Source organism: Asterias amurensis, chromosome 9, assembly GCF_032118995.1.
Source record: "Asterias amurensis chromosome 9, ASM3211899v1".
Lineage (NCBI taxonomy): Eukaryota > Metazoa > Echinodermata > Asteroidea > Forcipulatida > Asteriidae > Asterias > Asterias amurensis.
The window spans coordinates 12,614,663-12,637,304 of NC_092656.1; the positions used below are offsets into that span (position 1 = coordinate 12,614,663).

Below are 22,642 nucleotides of genomic sequence, written 5' to 3' on the forward strand. Positions count from 1 at the left end.
AATATTTAAATTGCACTTAGCGCGTGCGCACTTACATTTTGGTTGGCATACTGAGGGAATATCGCGCTGTTTTGTACACGGCTAATGGCTGCGTGATGCAGACGCGATTGCGCGTCTGCTTAGTGCACAACTATATGGCGTTTGCCAACCGACATGGTCTGCACGCATGCGTGAAGGTAATTAGCATATTTCATGGGAAGGGTCCATTACCAAAGGTGGCCAGTGATTTTCAGATTTCACTGATATCTTCAGTCGACACTTCAGTTCTTGTCATTCAATCATGACCTAGCTTTTGAAGACTAATCAAGACTAGTGACCACAACGACTATGACGAATTAAACAGATTTCTATGATTCACGATGACCCTTTCCACGATGACAGATGGGGACTAAGAATGACCTTGTTTTAGGGGTCAAGACCAACAGACATTACGACCAAAAAATGACTCAATGACAAGAGGCACCATCCCAGTCATAACAAAATTACCCATCGACTTAAGGTCAAGGCTAAGAAGATAGGGGTGAAAATGCAACACCACACTTCCGGGGGATTAGTTTGCTATCTCCTTGACTCTAACCTCCATAACCCTATGTCAGAACCGTTAGGTTCACCCAACTGACCAAAAACTACACCTAGAAGTACTCTGTCTGGTTTGCTAAAGATTATAAAGTCTAGATTTTAAGCCTGGTTTCTACTTAACATGTACGCTGTACATTCCAGTTTCTTTCATGGCAGACAAGAAACACATCATTTTCTATAATACTATTAAATAAATTTAAGAATTGTATTAACAAACGACTTGGTTGGATTATACACTGATGTACTTTTTGTTTGGCTGGCATTTGTTTTAAACCCTTTGCTTGAAAATGCTCCGCATTAGGCTGGTATGACTATAAGACAAATTACTGCACTTATCTAGGAAGGATGGATGGCTCATTTTAATTTTTCAGAACAGCTTTATTGGCTGGTTGCTTATGGCAGCCGGCCAATGGTTGCTTTTGGGGTCCTTTTTTGACAACTTTTTTGAAAAATTACCTTTAAGATCAACAGCAAAAGAAAAGATGTAAGACTGTTTGTAAAAGTGACCGTCTCCTCTTGAACGTATTCTCTAACGTTGCCGCTGATCAGACTTGTGCAGAAAAGGTTTGTTATTTTTTGCAAATTCGACAATTACCAACAGTGTCCACTGTCCAGTGTCTTTAAGATGAACATAAACTTGAGAGGCGTTTCCTTGTAGTTCTAGATTTGAATTGGTTATCAACTTATGTAATCTAAACTAACTAACCCATGGGAGCTGAAGGTAGGAATTTATATTCCTCTAAAACAGTCTAGATGGATGGAGGGAAATGGCATCAAACAACAGCTCCAAAAGAGATGTCGTGCTTGGAATAATGCTTTTGGGTGGCTCTTTGTTGTTTCCCAAGTTTGGATTCGAACTGTCTCTAGCTACCGGACAATCTCGGTAGTCTAGTTTGTAAGACACTGCTCTAGAATTCCAAGTCTCGTGGGTTCGAATCCAATCCGGGTAATATGCTTGTGATATGTTTTCCACTTGACTCGGGAAAGCACTGAGTATACAGTGCTACAAAAACACACATCGGTGTATGGATAAAAACCACAATTAATATAGGTGAGAACAAACATGAGGAAAGCCTGGTTTCAAGCTCAAACACCCCGATAGGAGGAACCAGGTTGGACACACTGGAGGTACATTTACGAGTCAGGAAACTATGTGTCGAAAAGACAGATGCTTGCTACATTATACCCTTTGAGCGGGAAAATAGGTTACGCAAGTAATTAGCGCGGGAGAATATCACCCAAACAGCTGCACTGACTTGTTATTTCATTTCATACATCTCTCAGAAAAACAGAACAACAAAGTCAAAATAAAGAGCTTATTTCATGTAACTGTTTAAGTTCATCACAATGAAACTGACACGATTCGCTTGATTGAAAATGACAGCATGGTGGATTGTTAATAACTATTTCAATTAGGCTACAACTTGGCGCCGTCTTTCTTACCAATGTCGATGCCATAATATTGAACCCTGACCCTGGATTAATCTGCATAATAACTGATCATCTTGGCATCATTATTTTGACACGTTGTTTCTAAACGCTGACGTTATGAAAACCACCACCAGACAAAACCAATAGTTAAAGAAAGAGAAAATATTCATAATGATTTACGTTATTCAAAATCAATTGCCCCCCCCCCCATTTGGCCATTTTGGTTACGTATGTAATGTACATTATCCGCCCCCTTTCTTGGAACACTGTCACGCGAAGATCCGCCCATTTTAATACATTTTTTAGAGGGCGCTCTTCACCGCTATTTTTCAACAATCATGTGATCATTCATCTCTGTTTTGGGGGCTCCTCTTTCAAATGTGACATCGTGTTCGTGTAGCCCTTTTTAGGGAGGTTTATTTAAATTCACTTCGAAATCCCACAAAGTGTTTGACATTATATCGGGGCCTACACAGAACGTAGACAGGGTGTTATGGGGTGACAGCTAATAATGATTAAAAGTATCTTGTATGAGTGTTTCCCTCTGCTTACTTTCTATGCTAAGATTTATGTTTTAATGACAATAATCATAAACTGGTCATCAATTTCACATGCAATTTAATTATATTGGAGCACATGAAACTTAGGGATGACCATACGACTGCTGCAAAGCTTTGCGTACATTTGTTTTTATTCGAACTTTGGTTTGCAGTGAGTTCGCTGCAGAATGTCAGTATTCTTTGCTGGTTGTCCTGTCTTCTCAAGCAAAGAAGCTTTATGCCGCATCCGCATAAGAGCTAAACGGCTAGATGCTCTTTTGTCAATCAGTACTTGCATATGTTTTTGGTTGTTTAGTTGATCAGTCTAAAAAAGAACCATCAGGGTTCACAGTGCAAGTTTCAACATTACTACGTTGGTTTGCTTATTAGTGATTTTGGATTTATAAGGCAGTAGAGAAGTCATCATTTCTGTTTGATTGCCTACCGAAACCAGTCAGTTTGAAAATGTTGTCTTTGTATGAGCTGAGAGGTTCTTGTTGTCAAAAACAAATTGACGACGACAACAAATGACTGCACTGCTTTCAGAGGTGCCATTTTATACATCCACCGGGTCACAGATTACCAACTGTGTCATTTAAGAGATTAGCCAATCAGGACACCGTATTACAAATAACGGCACATGCGCTCTTTGTATAAAATCCACCAAGTACTATAAATAACCTCAATCAACGGTATCTAAAAGTAGCCCTAACTTATTGTGATTTCATTCTGCGCATGCTCGTCAGATATCAATTATATGTTTTTGATCTTTAATCGATAGTTGCCAGTTATCGAAACTGATTGCGCTTTGCACTTTACCGTATTGATTTGAATTTGACCTGTACAAAAGATTAACCTTAAATGAACACTCACCATGCCTCATCAACCGCCCTCCTTGTACCGTGACCCCGCCCACCCCGGCCGTCCCATCCCGTCCTGGTACCGTTCGCCGATTCATAGGCATGCTCTTAGTCATTAATTGAACCGGTTTCCTTTCAATTAAGAGGATGCATTAGTCCCACATCCTTGAAGAAACAGGGGCATGATTGAGCTCAGGCAGGGGGACCCGCCAGTCTTCGGGTCAAGGGAGGAAGAAAGGTTAGCAGGTCAAAGGTCAAGGTTTGAACAGTACACGTTCACGAGTGTTTCTACACCCAGAGTTACCTTTAATTGGTTAATCGAGGGTATGAAAATGACTTCGAACGATACGTGGTTGAGTCACAGATTGTGGCGACACGCCCATCCCATCAACATGGTCCCCATGCGCAATCTGCCTTCCCTTTGGGCTGGTTTTGCGCATGTCCATCTAAGTGTTTTAGACGCCATTCTTTTTCCCTCCCCCTTCTTGTATTGGTCATTTTGATTGATGAAGTTTAGCGACAAATCAAATTAACACATGCTTGGCTTTTGGATAACCCTGGGATGATTCGTTTTAGCATCAATGCTTATCCGTACAAAGACACCAATATAAGCTAGCAGGGCGCCCTCTTTCGAGAAAGTGCAACTTATTTACCAAGTTGGTAGGAAAAGTCATTATAGTTCGTGCAAACCCTTTCCGGCTTCTGTGATCACGAGCTACACTGTCATTGACTGTACTGCACAAAATAAACCTTACTTATAGTAAAAGTTTTTTTTTTCGTTTGAAGTCATGAAACTGGAACTAAAGATTCGAAATTGTATTATTATTAAATTACTAATGTCTTGTTAAATGAAACAGAGGACCCTCAAAAGTTAACAGCACTGTGACTCGTTGGTCTGCAGATACAGTGTTCAGAGAGGACGATGACAGGTTCGGTTTTAGATGTGGAATGAAAACCTCACATACAACACACAATACAAAGTTAGCAGATACACGATGTAAACGACATCTTCAAAGATTTTTAGTTTTTAATACAATAATATTTAACAAGTTGGTAATTTAATAATTCACAATTTTGTGAAAACAAACAATAATATTTACTTTCTTGTAATACATATTCCCTGGTTTCCTGGTTATTTGATTTCAATAGAAAGAATAGTCATTTTGGCGACACCAATCAAAGCCCAACCGAGTCCATATATCGGTTACTGGTTGGTCTGAACAACATCGTCACCGCACTTAACCGATGACCAATGTTTCTGATTGGGGTCGCCAAAACGCACTCCGTATCGCAAATACTCGATATGAGTGAAATGGGGTGCATGGTGGTCTAGCTATCGATCATAATTGCACCCCTAGCTATACCAGCATACAACTCATTTCAAAGCTAGTGCTTGCGCAATATTGGTATTTGCAAAACAGTTTTAGCGGCAAGTGATGTGAGAGAACGGCGCCCTCGCTCGTTGGAAAGTATTCAGCTCAGTCAATTCATTTATTCAAGTTCCTCACCGAAGAACTTTTACACGTCATCAGCCGATATTTTAATATACAAAGTAATACAATAAAATAGTATGGTCTGTTAGTCAGGCACTTTAAGTTCTTGATTGTTTCCGCATTGACAAAAATAATGTTATTATTTATATGCAGCCATATTAACTTTGTGACAAAAGAAGTTTGTCAACCAGCGTTTCAAAATTAACATCGCAATGATCATTACCGCCAGTTACACAAATCCTTTCCAATTTGATGTCAGTCTTGAAAGCGATGCTTGGTAAGTGACATATTTTGAAAAAGATAAACATGCACGCTCGAAGAGAGACTACCATTGGACGGCTCGCCTGCAAGCATTCGCGTTAGTCTCTTTTCGAGTGTGTTTTATGTAATATTTTAAGAAAGGACTCACTGACCAAGCAAAGCTAGAAGACTATTATTATCAATCAGTCTTGCTAACTACATGAATCGCCTTAACAAGCGTTTTGCTTACAGGCACTGAGACACTGGCAACAATTAAACCGATGTCGAAGAAAGTGTGCTTTCAGAGAGTGTCTTAAGTATGTAGAAAGGTTTTGTGTCCCTGATGTGAATTGAGAAATTATAAACAAAAATAGTTTAGCTCGAAGCAAAACAATGATTTAACTTTCTGAGTATGACTCCCAACCCCCCGTTGAAGTGCCATGGGAACGATCACAAACATTCGATCGTCCCCATGTGGTGTGACGGGTGAGATCCGAACTGAGTTAAGCTATTCCGAATGATGGGTGAATCTGTGTTTGCAGATCATGTTTGGTCCACAGAAAAAGAGACCAGTCTATTCATTAACTCTCTACCGCGATGACTTTTGAAGCCAGTGAGATCGAAGATTTTCAAATGATTTATAAACATTGCTTTATTACAAGCAATGTATACTACTTCAACTCAATTTAACTTATGTACTCTACAACCGAATATAGATACAAAAAAACGCTGCTACTCTAAGGAGTAAAAATCTGATTAAAAGTAAAAATGTCTGTCCAGGTTCTTAAACATTAAGACGTGTTGTACCGGCCGTGTTTCTCTGTTGCCTTTTGTAAAATATGTACATCCCGCCTGCGATCAGGAGGCCTCCGACGACGATACAGGCAAGGGTGACGGATGCTGTTTTCCCCGGGCTGTTCAGTAGACCGACCCCGCCTCCAGCTCCGTAGTCATATGAAGAATACTGGGCGTTCGTGCTCCCGTCGCCTGATCCTGAGCCGTCCATATCGTCCGAGTCATCGTCGGTTGCGCCTCCTGCCGCTTGTCCGGCCCCAGCGGCTGCACCGGGTCCACCGCCGACGCTTCCACTGTTACCACCCGGAAAGGAGGCTCCCCCCGTACCACCGATTCCACCTACTCCACCCACTCCACCCACTCCACCCACTCCATCTACTCCACCTACTCCACCCACTCCTCCTGGGTTTCCACCTGCTCCGCCTGGGCCACCTGGGGCACTTGGGCCACCGGCTGCCCCCGGTTCACCGATGCCGTGTCCAGCACCACCACCACCGAATGGTGGCATGGGGGGTTGTGTCGTTGACGGAGGCTGTGGGTAGTCTACATTTGGTATGTTCACGGGTACGTACTGGCAAATCGCTGAAAGATCACACATTATTTTTTGGATTAGTAACTTTTAATCATCATCTTTAAAACTATGATTATACAACAAAAAGGACAATATGCAAAGTCAATTACATCCATAATTATGTCACAAATAACTTTGGATACCGTTATGATAATGAGAACTCCGTAAAGGTCAGAAATAAGGCTACCTGATTGAGGTTATTTATTTTAGTTGTTTTTTTTTCCAGGAAATTTAGTCACTTTTCAATCTAAATAAAACATGAGCATTGTGTTTCTTTATGAAAATGTGGCGGAATATTACGACGATTCTCTATTAAAAATTGTCAGTTTGAAAAGAGCAACTTTCTTCCTCAGAAGCTTTCCTAAAAGTAATGTAAACGTTTTTGTCTTGTTCTGAAAAATTACTTATAAATAAAGTGTGTAATCTCTTTAAGATAGTAGGCCTCACAATTTTATTTTTGATGCATCTAAATACATGTGTCTATTGATGAAAGCAATCTGGCTGTAGAAATCTGTCAATTATGATAGTTTTGTGGCTTTAGTATTTCATTGAGAGTGTGTTCTATTTAATTAAAACTAGTAATTATCATTCCTCTGAAGCAAAAACAAGCTTCTATTAAACAAAAGTTAAAAACATGCATACTTTGTGTTTCATGTTAAGACGATAAATTCGTCTTAAGTTTCAACGATCACATCTAATTCTCTAATTGTGAGCCGTCTCGCCAATTCATGGATGATTGGTGAAGTCCGCTACAGGCTTTCAGTATTTTGTGTTAAATATATTTGCTGAATAATCATGTTCTTAAAAAGAAACATGCAAACAATAATAATTCCGATCAAATCGATCAACGCATCGTAACATAAGTGTATTTCATGACAGTGGGATGTGTCCCCAATGTATTACCACTTTGAATAAACAAGACTCAAAGAAACCAGTCATTATCTTAATTTATAAGAATGTCACATTATAGATAAAATGATGTATCTTACCTGCTAATGGGCACAGTGCCAGTATCAATAATAAGTATGTCATGTTTTACTGCAGGGAGACTCCGTGTGCCTTGTGCACGTAGAAATGATATTGAGAAGTTGGTAGTTCGGCTCCCGATGGTAGAATGAAACCGATTGCCGCGCTTATTGCCGACTTTTGACGAGCATGCCCATATTAGGGGATTACTTTTTGTTAAGCCCCTGTGGCCCGATGGTACCTTGTTACACCATGGATGAACTGTGTAGGGTCTGGATAATTGGATTATTCCGCTGCTAGTCAGAAAACCACGAACGATATAGCACTTGCGATCTCTAAATCTGGAACGGGAATTCTAAAAATATCGTGGTGACTAGAGTCATCCATGCTCCGATACGATGACCCCCCGTTCGACGTCAGCCGGTGAACCGCTCTCAATTAAGTCTAACAAATCTCATCCGTGAACACAATAGTAGATTAACTATTTAAAGTAATTACTCCACTTTGTTGTGTTTATCCCTCACGTCTCACGTTTTCCCGATTCAAATTAGAGTCTCAACGGTATCGGGGCTCAGGTAATTCTCAACGAATAGTGGAAACTACTCACAATTCATCAAAAAAGGGTTTCTTATATGTTATCTTTAGGTATCATCTATATTAAGGTATCATGGCCGAGTGATAAATTTAAAGTTCTTGTGGTTACAAGAGCACGGTCACGACACTTTGTGTCCTTGAGCAGTAAATGGCTACCTGAAAGGGTATAGGTTTCTACTGAGTATGATAGAGCATTATGGACGCCACGGCAAGCCAGGGCTGTAATAATATCTTTCGATTTATATAGCGCCTAATAATTAACACTTAATTCTCTGAGCTGTATACTGTCTGAAGGGAGCTGAGGGAGTATTACAAGCACAGTGACCTGGGGTCGATTTCACAAAGAGTTAGGACTCGTCTTATCTAGAGTTAGGACGAGTAACTCTTCCTAACTTAGGATTAATCTTAAGGTATGCATGCTACAGTGCAGGAGTTGGACTCGTCCTAAGTCCTTAGATTAGTCTTAAGTTAGGAAGCGTTGTGTGAAATCGACGGCAGGGCCAATATATATATACGGTATTTGCAAAAAAACACTTAATAGCAATACGGTATTATTAATCAAAATGTTGAATAGTCTATAGTCTTCAAGTCGAACATGCAACGTTTTCCGGACTCTTGGACAATCATAGAGATTAGTCCTTGTATACCCCCCCCCCCCCCCCCCGCACACTGCGGTGCAAATAAACTCATTAACAGGAGTTTGCTTTCAACCAACACCAAATCTGCCATAATTCGATAAAGGAATGTGAACTAATACCGAAGGAACAATCTTCCCCTCATTTTGCCCCATTTTCACTAGTAGCATTTTTACCTAAATGGCTTTTGAACTTGTGTTGGGAAATACTTAAATATAACAAAATGAAGTTGATTGTCACATTTTCCTTTGTTTCTACTTTAATAAAATAATCACATCGGTATACTTCGCAGAAAGATAGTAACCGCTGGTTGAAAGATGGTAATAAAGTATCATCGTATGAAATCACAGATCGACAAAAAGTATAGATCTTCATTAACATGTTTTCGATATCATACTACAGTGACACTTTTTTCATTCATGGTATATTGTTTAAAAGTTTAATACTTGTGTTGTTAACCTACCAAGGTGCTGTAGTAAAATCATATCTCAAATTGTCTCTGTAAAGGTTACAACAAGTTAGACACAATTGTCATTGATGGTTACTTTTCACAAGAAACTTCTGCTATTTGTTGAAATAGGGAACTTTTTTGACGCTTGGTGGCAGCAGACTTACCAAGTAAAATCCACTGTTCTCGGTAATGTGCGCGTGCTCAGAACTACGTTAACAGTGTACATTTACCTGGTAAGTCTGCGTTTCAAAGTTTCATATTAGGGACTTTTCGTATTCGGCGACGGATGGTTCTGCGACGGTAAAGATGACATTTTGGCGTCATCTGCGCACGCGTCGGCTTTGAGGACGGTCGTCCCTCAATTTATACGACAGTACTTGGGATGAATCTTCGTCGTGCTGAAAACGACAACGTTTAGCTAAACAACCGTCGCAGAACCACCCGTCGTCGAAAACGAAAAGTCAATATTCTCATCAACCGCCGACCTCACCGTGACAAAAACGAACAACATTTCTTTTGCACTTCACCATGTCTTTGAAGAAGTACTCATGGGGATCTACAATAACAATTATTACTCCTAATCACTAATTACCAGCATTGACTTTAATAAGTCGCAGCAATAGCCAATAACGGGATGTGAATACCGCTTTTTGCATTTTTGTTAACACACTATTTAGTTTTGTGATTCAAATTATATAGGTTTTATTTTTTCGATAGTCTGAGATCATCAAATTAAATTTTGTCAAATCATGCAACTCATCATAGCAATGTATAGCTGCAGGTGATGATGCTGTCATTTAGTCAAAAACGTGTAACAACAACACCTTTTACTAAATCATACCAACTGTTCAACTTGATTTACGTTCTTTAAGGAACTAAAATATCTTAGTGTTCCAATAGATGTTGACGGTCGTCTCAGATCATTTCATTCCATTTGTCCAGTCTTTATACACATCATCATATCAAGGTACAGCAAGTAATGACAGCGAACATTTGCACTAGGAGCATCTTCCAGACCCAACCAAGCCTGATGGAAGACGCAGCAGAGTTCAAATTGGCGTTCTTCCTCCTGTTCCTTGGTGGCACTTTAAAGTAAGGATTTAGAGGTATGTAGCTTTGCGATCCAGTGCCCAGGCTTCCACCCTGGCCCCCGCCATGGCTGCTACCTTGGCTCCCGCCCAGGCTTCCACCCTGGCTCCCGCCCTGGCTTCCACCCTGGCTCCCGCCCTGGCTCCCACCTTGACTCCAGACCTGACCTCCACCCTGACTTCCACCAAGTCCGCCACCCTGGCCTCCTCCTCCGCCCAGACCGCCACCACCCTGGCTCCCCCCTCCTCCGCCACCTCCGGTACCAGCCTCGCTCTCACTCTCGGCGACGCTCTCCCCTTCGGGTTCCTCGACTTCCTCCGAAGAATCTCTCCGGACACGGTGGATTCTGTTCTCGTATCTCTCCACTAAGTCCTCTCGGAGACTCCGTAGATTAATGTTGGAGCGAGTACTGTCGATCGCTGCTCCATGATGTTTAAGTTTGCCTGTGTGTTCGGCATCCGAAAGCCGAGCATCGGCTGACCCAACTGTGCACACGAGTAGGAAATAAACTATATGGGAGAAAAACTATGAAAATTTAGTTATTAAAAAAAAATATATATATACAGCATTTTGTTTTCAGTGCCGTTCGAATGTTTTAATATTCTAAAAAAGTAGATGTTGCGAACTTATTACCATCAAAATTACGTGTGGTATAAATGCAACCAATTCGTTGCTAAGCCTGACGTTTCGACCCTAACAACTCTACCAGAGTCGAAACTACAGACCATTAACTATGTTTTGTGTAGACACTAAATTTAACAAGTAACATTTCATGTAAAGTCGCGTTTTCGATATTAGGGACTTTTCGTTTTCGATGGTCCTGCGACGGCAAAGATGACATTTGGCGTCATCTGCGCATGCGTCGGCTTTGAGGACGGTCGTCCCTCAATTTCTACGACTGTACGTGGGATGAGTCTTCGTTGTGCTGAACAACCGTCGCAGAACCATCCGTCGTCGAAAACGAAAAGTCCCTATTATCGCCGCGAGTTCGGAGCGATTATGAGTAGCAACATCGCTGATCTTCGCACGTAATTTGAGAGGCGTTACGCGGTAACGCTTCTCAGATTCAAATTATGTTGAGTGCAGAATAACTGATATCTTTCAACATGACTACATTATATCGAAACGAAATGTTTATAAATTTGTCTCACGCACTATCGTAAGCTGACGTACGCTGGTAGCAAATGTTTTCCAAACGTACACCTTCTATTTAAAGGCACTGGACACTATTGGTAATTATCAAAGACTAGTCCTCACAGTTGGTGTATCTCAACATATCCATAACAAACCTGTGAAAAAATTGAGCTCGATTGTTGAAAGATTGAGCTCAATTGTTCGTCAAAGTTGCGAGATAACCATAAAAGAAAAAAACACCCTTGCCACACGAAGTTGTGTGCTTTTAGATGGTTGATTCCGAGACCTCAAGTTCTAAATCTGAGGTTTCGAAATCAAATTCTTGGAAAATTTACTTCTTTCTCGAAAACTACGTTACTTCAGAGGGAGCCGTTTCTCACATCAACCTCTCCCCATAATAAAGGTCTTATGATGTAGTTAGTTTGAATAATTACCAACAATGTTCACTGCCTTTAACTCAAGTAAGCCATTTATGCAATCATGGATAGTCATTGATACAAATTGAATTTTAAACTACAGACAGTACTCACCAAAGGAGAGCCAAAACCTAGTCTTTACTGGACCCATAATTCCGAATTCTTCAGTTTCCAAACGTCAAAGTGATAATGGCCATTTGGGATGTTGAGTTTGTTTGGAGTTGGACTTAGGTGTGGTACCTTAAGACGGATAAGTTCAGTTATCTTGTTAGGATATGGTCAGAAATTCCCGGCCATTGTTTCAGAATTGTTCACAGGAAAGCATTAGTTTTATGTTAGCCTAGTTGTTTAAATACTCGTAAAAACTGTGCACAAATGATTGTGTATAATAATTTATTAATATTACTTGTACCAACAGTTGATAATAATGATGATTTGATAATAATCTGCATACAATTAAGAGATGTTTTTTATTTTTTTTTTCTAAGCCAAGTGGCTCCTTCAATCGGCTTCGCGGTCAACCAGTTCCGGGGCTTTCCAGAAAGCATATAGTTCCTTTCATGTATACAGTATAGCAGCCCAGCCGTCGATTTCACAAAACTCTTCCTATAGCTTAAGACTAATCTTAGGACTTAGGACGAGTCCCAACCCTGCACTGTAGCATGCAAACCTTAAGATTAATCCTAGTTAGGAAGAGTTACTCGTCCTAAATCGAGATAAGACATCTAAATGTTTTGAAAGCGAAACTGAAGTGGAAATAAGCCGAAATGGGCTCAACTGTTGTTGAATAGACGAACACAAAATATTTTTTTTTTTTTTTGTAACTCTAAAAACAATGTCCACAAATTAACAACACTTTTCCACCGTTTGAAAATAATGGTAATAAAAGCTTACCAAGAAGGTTATTTTAAGTTGAGATTCGAGTGACCTCACAGGAGAATATAATTAAAGACACTTATGTAGGCCTAACAGGCTGTTACATATTTCACACATCAAAGAACCCAGTGGCACAATTAATCTTTCGCCGGCCATCTGTACAACATTTCAAAGGGCATACTTTTATCATAGTCATAGCTATAAGCCATAATTGTATTTTACCTACGATTTTAACACATTTACTGCTGTTCATAACTAGGTATAGGCCTACATGGTTACTCTGGGGCCTTGTCCAAAGCAGATGCGGCTCTGGCTTAAGCCGGATTGCTGAAATGTCCCATTTGTCAACGTTGTCACTGCAGCCGACGCCCAAAGCTAGCCGTAGGCGAATAGCACATTCGTCGAAGTTCTCATTTTTGTCTTACAGTACCCTGTCACAGCGCCCTCTGCTGAGTTTGAGACTGTCGTGTCGTGCAAAAACCATTGTTGACCTTTGACTTTCACGACGTCATATGCGGGTTGCATTTGAGAAAATTGAGCAAAGTCAGTACATTACACGTACTTTGATGTACCTAAGCTACAACTAACATAATATTGGGGCAGGTTGTGCTTCTTATGGACACACCCACTTCCAAGTTTCACGTTTTTGTCACAATATTTGGAAATCAAGTGTCAGTCAATTTAAGGTTTGTTTACAGGGCCCAATCCGACAGTACACAAACATTGAGTGGCTCAGAGTGGAATGGGAGGAATATTATCGCAAGGTCAAATTTGGCGAAGCCAAGTGAAAAGGAACAGTCCAAGTTTTACCGAGCGATAATTATTCCGTCCATTCCACTCTGAGCCACTCAATATTTGTTTTAAATAACTGACATATAGATCCTTGTCATTTGATGTATTTGTAAAGTACAACATTATGAAAAAATCACACAAATTACTGACAAACATAAATTCTATAGCGCCGCGTAGCGGCAGCAGTGCAATAATCGGATCACAACATTTTGCACAGGTGCTCCTTTGTTTTAGCAGCCCGCGCCACTGTACTGCTCAATATTGTGAGCAAGGATGATCCAAACTATTGAATGGGAAATGTTAATTATTCCCCATTGGCGAATAGGTCTTTTTGGATAGCCGCTGCGGATGGGAGTAATACTGCATGTCACGCGAAGTAAGTTCCACCAATCAAATGACAAGGATTGTATTGCAGTTACAACAACTATAACTGTTGCCTTCTTCAGTATTTCAGATAATTTAGGGTTACGCCCTTGTTCCAGGAACTCAACGTAATCTGTAGCAAAATGTCAAAAGCAATATGCATTCTGACAATACCAATGTACACAACATACTGTTTGTTGCTAGAATCCTTATGACATAATGGTTTCCCAATCCCCCAGAGCTTATAACCATCTTAATGTAATGACTTAAGAATGTAAACAACAACTCATGACAGTATCCGGTTATGGTAAAACCGCAGTTACTATCATCCAGTTTTTGAACATTTATGTCACTGTTTCATTAGATGTACTCATGCAACAGCCGTCAGCACTTTCCGAGGTCACGCTCATGACCTAACCTTAGCGGAAGTATTTAGTCACATCTGACCTCGCTGGAAACACCCAAAGTTGGCCTGGCTTTGTAGGCCTATATAATTTATCATATCTTGCACACTCATGAATTATTCTTCTTATGTTAAAAATGACTCCGTTCTAAGTTAGGCTCCTCATGATAGTTAGATCCATAAATTACAAGGAAGTGTTTATCGAAGGTAACACTTAAAGACAGTGGACACTATTGGTAACTGTCAAAGACCAGTCTTGTCACTTGGTGTATCTCAACAAATACATGAAATAACAAACCTGTGCAAATTTGAGCTCAATCGGTCGTCGAAGTTGAGAGATAATAATGAAAGAAGAAAAAAAAAAACCTTGTCACACGAAGTTGTGTGCTTTTAGATGGTTGATTTCGAGACCTCAAATTCTTAACTTGAGGTGTCGAAATCAAATTCGTGGAAAAATACTTCTCCCTCGAAAATCATGTCACTTCAGAGGGAGCCGTTTCTCAAAATGTTTTATACCATCAACCTCTCCCCATTAATCATTACCAAGTAAAGTTTTTTGCTAATAATTATTTTGAGTAGTTACCAATAGTGTCCACTGCCTTTAAACACACTAGCACGTATATATCTTCTGATTTGTGCAGTCAAACCCAGTGCTATTTTAAGCTTTTCAAGTTATTTCCCTTCCTTTACTTTTAATGTCAAACTATAAATAAGTTATTTTGTTGGTTTCACACGTCAACCTCCTCCCTATGCTAAGTAAGTTATTTATATCAAGCTAAACAAAGCGTTTACGTGTTTGACTCGAACGAACGCCAACCAACATCACGAGCCCATGCGCTCATGTCAACTGGTAACATTTTAACTGCAAATAACATGGACTCTTTTTCTTGTTTTTGATTCCAATTTCAAAAGTATAGTCGTGTGACTCGATGTGCTATGCTGATTTATCTTTAAAGGGAAGGTACACGTTTGGTAATTACTTAAAACAAATATTAACTTAAAAACTGACTTGGTAACGAGCATTGGAGAGCTGTTGATAGTATAAAACATTGTGGGAAATGACTCGCTCTGAAGTAACGTAGTTTTTGAGAAAGAAGTAATTTCTCACTAAAATAATCGAAGAACTCTAGCTAGAAGTATTTTATTCTCATCTGAAAGCTCACACATTAATTGTCAAACAAGGGTGTTCTTTCTTTCATCATGTTCTCGCAACTTCGATGACCAATTAAGCCAAAATGTTCACAGGCTCGTTATTTTATATGGTTAATATGATGGGATACCCCAAGTGAGAAGACTGGTTTTTGACAATATTACCAAACAAGTACCTTCCCTTTAAGCGAGTTAATGTATACCGTGCACAAGCTTCAATTTGTCAGCCCTCTGCCAAAAGCAACACCCCTCTGCCGATATGGGATCTAGACGATAATGACGTATTCCGTCGAGCTCATGAAATGAAAAAAGAACAATGTTGGAAACTTGAGTGTCTGTTTCGGGGGAAGGATATGGTTGGGTTGGGATTGAGTAGGTGGTGTTTGAATCCCCCCCCCCCCCGAAAAAAAAAATATAAAATAAAAACATGCATAGAACGGTTAAAAAAAAAAAAAAAAAATGTAAAGAACAGTTTTGGTTTCTTTCCGATGAGTCCCCACTTGGTTCACTGTTTTTTCTTAATCTCAATATACCTGGTAGGAAATGAAAAATTTACTCATTCTTTTAAAGAATTCTATGCACTATTAAAGGAACACGTTGCCTTGGATCGGACGAGTTGGTCTATTAAAAGCGTTTGAAACCGTTTGTTATGAAATGCGTATGGTTAGAAAGATGTTTTAAAAGTAGAATATAGTGATCCACACAAGTATCACTCGAAACTGCACGGTTTTCCTTTTACGTTGCGAACTATCACGGTCGGCCATTTATGGGAGTCAAAATGTTGACTCCCATAAATGGCCGACCGTGTTAGTCGACAGGGTAAAAAGAAAACCACGCAATTTCGAGGCATATTTGTGTAGATCATTGTATTCTACTTTTACAATATCTTTCTAACCATATACATTTTACAACAAACGGTTACAGAACGATTATCAAAGACAACTCGACCGATCCAAGGCAACGTGTTCCTTTAACATAATGTGAACGGATGGTATGTTTCAAAGATGAACCCATATGTCCCTTCCTGGATACCGTACTCAAAACATAAACCAAGCAGTATAAACAATAAACTCATGGTCGTAACTTCCCCCTTCCCTTCCTTCTAACCCCATCTGTTCTTATGTTGTTCACTGTCTGCATCGGATGTCCACCCAACCCCTCATGCGTTATCTTAAGAGCCTCTGCAATGTGTACCCGATGATAGGAAAGGAAGGGAAAAGGGAACTGATGGAAGGCCTGGATTGTGTTGAATTGTGGTGGCAGTTACCCCCAACCCTACCTACCAGGTGTTGCGACCGTTGGAGGTGCGGAGGGGGGGGGGGGCAGCACCCCAATGTGCTATCCCCTCGGTCTGCATTGTATTTCTCAGTCAGCTAAAGAAGCGCCCACTTCAAGTAGAACAACGGCATCAATACTAAAATGCAGTCGTAATTTGATCTCAAGCTGTGTTTTGTTTCTGCTACACACCAAGTGTTCCAACACCAACGCCCCTTATGTTTTGTCCTAACCCTTGTCCCGACCCTAAACTAATTCCAAACCCTCCCCCAGCGTGCATATCACAATGGATGCGTTTGTTTAGCTTCCCTGGGAAGCTAAACAAACGCTGGCTAAACGAACGACCACTCACCGCTCTCGTAGTGACGTCATGCACGTGGGGCCTGCCCCCATGTGACCCACTGCACAAAGGGTTGTCGAAACAAAGCGCAGTCGTGTGTTTTTTTGTTTCTTGCACAGTTATCCTCACTAAAATACAGTGGTTTTGGTTTGATGTTTCAGTTTTGTAACAAGACTTCAATTTTTGATTTAGAAAATAGTATCGCCCAGGGAAATTTGTTCTGTGAAAACCAGTAAAAAGATTGTAAGTCCAGATTTGTTTCCTTTCTTTTTCTAACCTACAAACAGTTCCGTTAGATTTGGAAGTTTACAACTTAAATTCTAGTTCACTCCTAACAACCACACCCCAGTACGTCATTGTGTGACGTAAATTCCACATAAACCCACGCCTATACTTTACAAAAACTTGCTCCTCTGAAAATTCCAGTGAGCTCGTTTTCTTTACTAATGCAAGACAAGTAAAACAATTGGTCGTTAACACCTTCTTCAAGACTCGAGGTTTTCAAAGAAATGCAGGTTTCCTTAAAAAAATGCTTTTGGACGATTGGACGGATAATTTTGGTTAACATTACCAAAATACGTATGCAAGCCATGAAGCCAAGAGGTATCTCACGTATGACACAATACCTTACCAACAGGATAGCCAATAAGTGGGGTACAATGTTAACAAACAACGAATAGTATGAACTAAAAGGCTTAAAAGCCCAAAAGATTGAAATTAAAATATTTTATTTCCTTTATATTAATTAATTGTAAACTTCTGCTTTGTCATCATAGTAGTGTACAGAAAAAAACATAATAACGAACATTGAAGACATTAATTTGTTAAGAAGAACTGATAAATCAATGTGTTTTTGTGAAAGGCTTGAGAAATATTTTCAAGTACAACAATTTTAGAGTGAGTTGATGAGTTATGTAAAAGCAACGTCAACCAAAATAGCAAATAATGTTATCTTTCCTTACCATTACCATACAAAAACTACAATTTTTATTTTGTCAGGTGCGTTGCATTGTTTTATGTTGCATTATGGTTTACCTGCATGTGTACTCAGAATTCTTTGTGAACTTTTGGGTTCTTTGAAAACCCTCAGTTCTTTGAGAACCATGGGTCCTTTGTGAAACCTCTAGTTCTTTGATAATTTTGTGTTCTTTGGGAACTTTGAGTTATTTGAGAACCTTGGATGTTTGGGAAACTTTTTTGTTTGTTTGTGTGTGTGTGTGGGGGGGGGGGGGGAGGGGTCGACCGTGAGTTGTATGAGAAAGTGTTGATCTTTGAGAACGTAAATTTATTCAAGTTAGGGAACCATAATCCAGACATTAACGTTTAGATACAAACGGGTTCAGCGAAGGATGTATTTAACAAAAAAAAATAAAAAAAAATAACCAAAATTACTTTTATAAACTTAGAAAGATGCATATACATTATATAAATTTAATATATACAATTAAAAGCTTGTGTAAAATAACTTCTTGGTAAACGAGTCCAGTGCGTTCGATTTTATGGAAGAACAATTTTGCTTCAAACAACTGATTTTATAAATCTGTGTACAACTTGAATATCAGTTTTCATAATAAATGCTAGAAACAATAAGCTGAAAAACTCATATTATCTTAAACTTGTCTTTTAAATCAAGTTTGGTGGCGGTACGGAATAGTTCATTGTTCTATTGTTCAAGAGATCCGTACCCTTGTAGCTACGAAATAAGCAACGCCCCCAATGGTTGTGACGACGACAACCCCACCAATTACTACAACGGCGAGTATTGCTGGGAAGGGTACAGGCTGTGTACGTGGGGCCTTGGGTTCATCTTGTGAGATTTGAGCAATGTTATTGGAGATCGTAGGAGACTTTGATTTGGGCCGAACATCTTGTTTTGGTGGTTTAAATCCCGCCCCGTTCATCCTCGGGTTGAACGCCTCCATCCCGATATCACCCCTCGTGCGGGTGGTCAGGGGTACCGCTGCGGGCCACTCGGTGGGTGCAGGAGGTGGGATAACCGGTGGGATCCTTGGGTAACCAACGGGATTAGCTGGACCAATATCTGGGTACTTTGGTACCGCAACTGGGTGATACCTCGGAATCGCAGCGGGGGCTCCTCCTGCTCGGCCCGGGCCGTCTGGGTTCACATGACCCGGGTTGACCGGGATTACGCCGACGCTGGGCCAGGTGTTTCCCGCGCCTACCTCCTCGGAGCTTCCACCAGTCTGTTCGGCACCATCGGTCTGGCCTGCTAACTCCTGGCTTTCTTGATCGCCAAAGCCATTTGTTTGTTGCTGCCCTCGTTTGCCATCTTCCATACTAATTGGGAGTGACTCAATGACATATGGAAGGATAAAGAAACCTGTAAATAGGTCAGAGACAAACAAAACAGGAAACAAATATTTTAATGTAGATGAATACAACAGGTTGATCCAATTAATCAATCAAGAATAACATAATTGTTCTGTTTTAATTCGGACAATTCACTAGGACGCACAGTTGTTCATGCTTATTAGAATAAATATCAACAAATGTTGGTGTCTATATTAAAAGTAACGAGGAAGTACATACTAACGGAGTAATTACGTTTATAAATGTTTTCTAGAACTATTTTGGTACATGCATTGTTCGTATTCAGCGAGTAAGCTGTGTCTGATGCAAAGGATGAAGTTCCTTCCTTCCGACCATTGAAAGGAAAACAATACACCTTTTGTTTTGTTTAATTGATTGTTTTAATCCAATCAACGTACATGTGTACATTGCGAAACAAATGTGACAATTTCACTAACAAAACAAAATTGTGGAAGCGTTTTTTTTATGTGTAAGTTGATGAATCTTACTGCATTGTGAAATATAAACCAGAACTCCTCGAAACCGAGTCTTAGTTGTCATGGCAACAGTTTATACAAAGATAACATATTTTCATTTCAGAACAAATATGACGTCGTATTGGATTATTTTCTTTTTTTTCTTTTGTGCAATAAATTATCCCAGTTAATTATTATCAGCGTAGAAACAACTGTGACAATACTGTTTGATTAGGAAAACAGTCCTGAAAAAGGGTAAACGTTTGATTATCACACACACAAATAATTGGCAATACAAACTTATTTATAGGTTGGAAGTAGATCAGCTTGCGATTGTATAAAACACTGAGTAAACATTGAGTTTAATAATATAAACAACATTCAACACAATCCGATAAACATTACTGTTGACAGGTTTCTTAGATTGTGTTATCTAATAACATTTTACTGCGTGGACCTAACTGGATTTTGGGCTGTTTCTAAAAGACGCTAACACCTTTTTCACAACTTAGTTGTATTGTTTACTTAAATAATGCATAATACTATTAGAAATAAAACAATCAAACAGTTCTCAAAACCAAAATTGCACATTCCCTTGTATGAAAACAATTATTCAGAGCGAAGAGTAGCGGTGGCAGAGGCATCTGCATTTTGCCATATTCTACAACAGACCTATTGATATACACAATGGAAACAACAACTCCAGTGTGACCAAAACGTTGATTAGCAGCATAACAATTTAAAGTCAAATTTAATGAACTTATCAGCAATGACAAACCACAATCCGACTGACCGGGAATGAGTCAGAGTGCCGGTGAATCTCCAAAGTTGCCATTACATCATCGCATGTGCCCGGTTATAAAACTAAACAAACAATATTTAAGACTTACCTATCACGGCAACTAAGTAAAGGCTTGCTGTCGACGCCATCTTGGATTCAACGTCAATTGGTTTCCACGAAGTTCTTGAGACAAAACAAAATCTTGAGTCACATGAAACAAAAGTCAAAGCTCTTTCCTACAGGCATGAATGACTCCCACAAGAAACAAACTCATGTTGAATCGGTACGTACAACTACCGTTTCAAGGGTCTGCAAAACGGATGAATTGATTAGCATCCAGGAGAATCACGCGGGAAGATTTCTGATTGGTTGCTAGTTAAGCGCAACTTAAGCGCAACTTAAGGGCATCCAGTGTTAATACTCTCTATACATGAGTCAAAATGGCAATCTAGAATATGTAATCAAGTTAGATGTATCAGATGTACACGCTGCGAAAATAAGAGATAAACTGACTGGGAACAAACATATATCAGACTGTCTGTGTGCTTAAATGCATTCGGTATAACTGAATAAAAAGATTGCAGGAGATTCTGTGAAATGCATTTTGATCATCGTCATGAATAACGTCATTAGATCCACGAGAGAGCCCAATATGAACCCCAGACGTCATTCCTTCCACTTGTGGCTTGTTCGTATAATCAAGACTTCCTTTGAGTTTCGGATTCTAAGCGGTAAAAAAGAGTAAAACCTATCACTTCATTGTTTTTGTTGACGTGAGTATGAGTATGTCTACGTGCGTTACGGGAGATAGGGTATACTGGCAAAGCTTGACTCTGGGGGAAATGGGGTGGACGGGGGTAGGTGGGGTCGGAACCACATCCTCCTTTCTTCCTGATCTTAGATGTTTGCCAAGTTTTTGTTTTTACACATTTTGCCAAGTAAAAACATGAAATGCAGTTAGTTTTCATTTTCTTTAAAGGCAGTGGACACTATTGGTAATTACTCAAAATAATTATTAGCATAAAACCTTTCTTGGTGAGGAGTATGGGGAGAGGTTGGTGGTATAAAACAATGTGAGAATTGGCTTCCTCTGAAGTGCCATAGTTTTCGAGAAAGAAGTAATTTTCCTCGAATTTGATTTCGAGCCGCAGATTTAGAATTTGATTGTGGTTTTGTTTTCAAAGAACTCGAGAAGGAAACGGGTATACAGTGTAGTTTAAACACATCGGTTATGAGGTAAAACCAGACCAATATTCTTGCAAAATAAAAACCCATAAAAACGGTATGCCTAACTCTCGGAACCAATTTTTCTCCCTGTGAGCGTTTTATAATAGCTGTTCCAGAAATTATGTTACTATTTTGTCTTATAATCAACACCATGTAATGCTTAAATCATCACCCACATGGTATTCGTTTGGACTTAAAGGCAGTGGACACTATTGGTAATTACTCAAAATAATTATTGGCATAAAACCTTACTTGGTAACAAGTAATGGGGAGCTATACTGATGTTACAAAACACCGTGAGAAACGACTTCCCCTGAAGTAACGTAGTTTTCGAGAAAGAAGTAATTTTCGACGAATTTGATTCCGGGACCTCAGAATTAGTTTTGGAGGTCTCAAAATCAAGCTTCTGGAAGCACAAAACCTTCGTGTGACATGGGTGTTTTCTGTTATTATTATCTCGCAACTTTGCAACTTTAACGACCAATTGAGCTCAAAATGTCACAAGTTTATTAATATATGTTGATATACACCAAGTGAGAAGACTTTGGTCAGATTTGTTGTCTGCCACGCTTGACATGTTTTATATTACGTGGACTTCGGTCTGCTCAATCGACCGACTAACTACCTCTTGTCCAAATATAAACCGGCCTTGTTCCGATGAATGTCAATAAATAGTTTACTATTTGCAAATTTCACCGTGCACGTCAACGTGGCGGCACGCACCTTGCACGAGGTAATCATAACCAAAAAGACGAGTTGAACTTCGCGCCAAAAATAACGATCGCTTGGTCTTGGTATACCAGTTTTGTTCGTACACAGTTTGTGCACAATTATTCAAATAATTATAAATAATTGAC

The 22,642-nt window shown here is 39.7% G+C and overlaps 2 protein-coding genes across 2 annotated transcripts; both read right to left on the minus strand.

Moving 5' to 3' along the window:
* Positions 1–4,465: 4,465 nt before the first annotated feature.
* On the minus strand, positions 4,466–7,637 carry LOC139942051 (uncharacterized). The gene is made up of 2 exons (XM_071938733.1): positions 7,498–7,637; positions 4,466–6,519 (listed from the first exon to the last, which is right to left on the minus strand). The coding sequence occupies exons 1-2, from the start codon at positions 7,538–7,540 to the stop codon at positions 5,927–5,929; spliced, it is 636 nt and encodes a 211-aa protein (XP_071794834.1). The 5' UTR covers positions 7,541–7,637; the 3' UTR covers positions 4,466–5,926.
* Positions 7,638–17,753: 10,116 nt separating this feature from the next.
* On the minus strand, positions 17,754–21,087 carry LOC139942096 (uncharacterized). The gene is made up of 2 exons (XM_071938788.1): positions 20,668–21,087; positions 17,754–19,332 (listed from the first exon to the last, which is right to left on the minus strand). Exons 1-2 carry the CDS (start codon positions 20,705–20,707, stop codon positions 18,662–18,664), a joined length of 711 nt encoding a protein of 236 aa, XP_071794889.1. The 5' UTR covers positions 20,708–21,087; the 3' UTR covers positions 17,754–18,661.
* Positions 21,088–22,642: the final 1,555 nt, after the last annotated feature.

Excerpts from the sequence above, each read along its gene's own strand:
- LOC139942051 (XM_071938733.1), bottom strand. The coding sequence starts at position 7,540 with ATGACATACTTATTATTGATACTGGCACTGTGCCCATTAGCAG. Across the intron at positions 6,520-7,497 it reads GGCACTGTGCCCATTAGCAG|CGATTTGCCAGTACGTACCC; the intron begins GTAAGATACATC and ends GTGATCTTTCAG.
- LOC139942096 (XM_071938788.1), bottom strand. The coding sequence starts at position 20,707 with ATGGCGTCGACAGCAAGCCTTTACTTAGTTGCCGTGATAG. Across the intron at positions 19,333-20,667 it reads TTACTTAGTTGCCGTGATAG|GTTTCTTTATCCTTCCATAT; the intron begins GTAAGTCTTAAA and ends ACCTATTTACAG.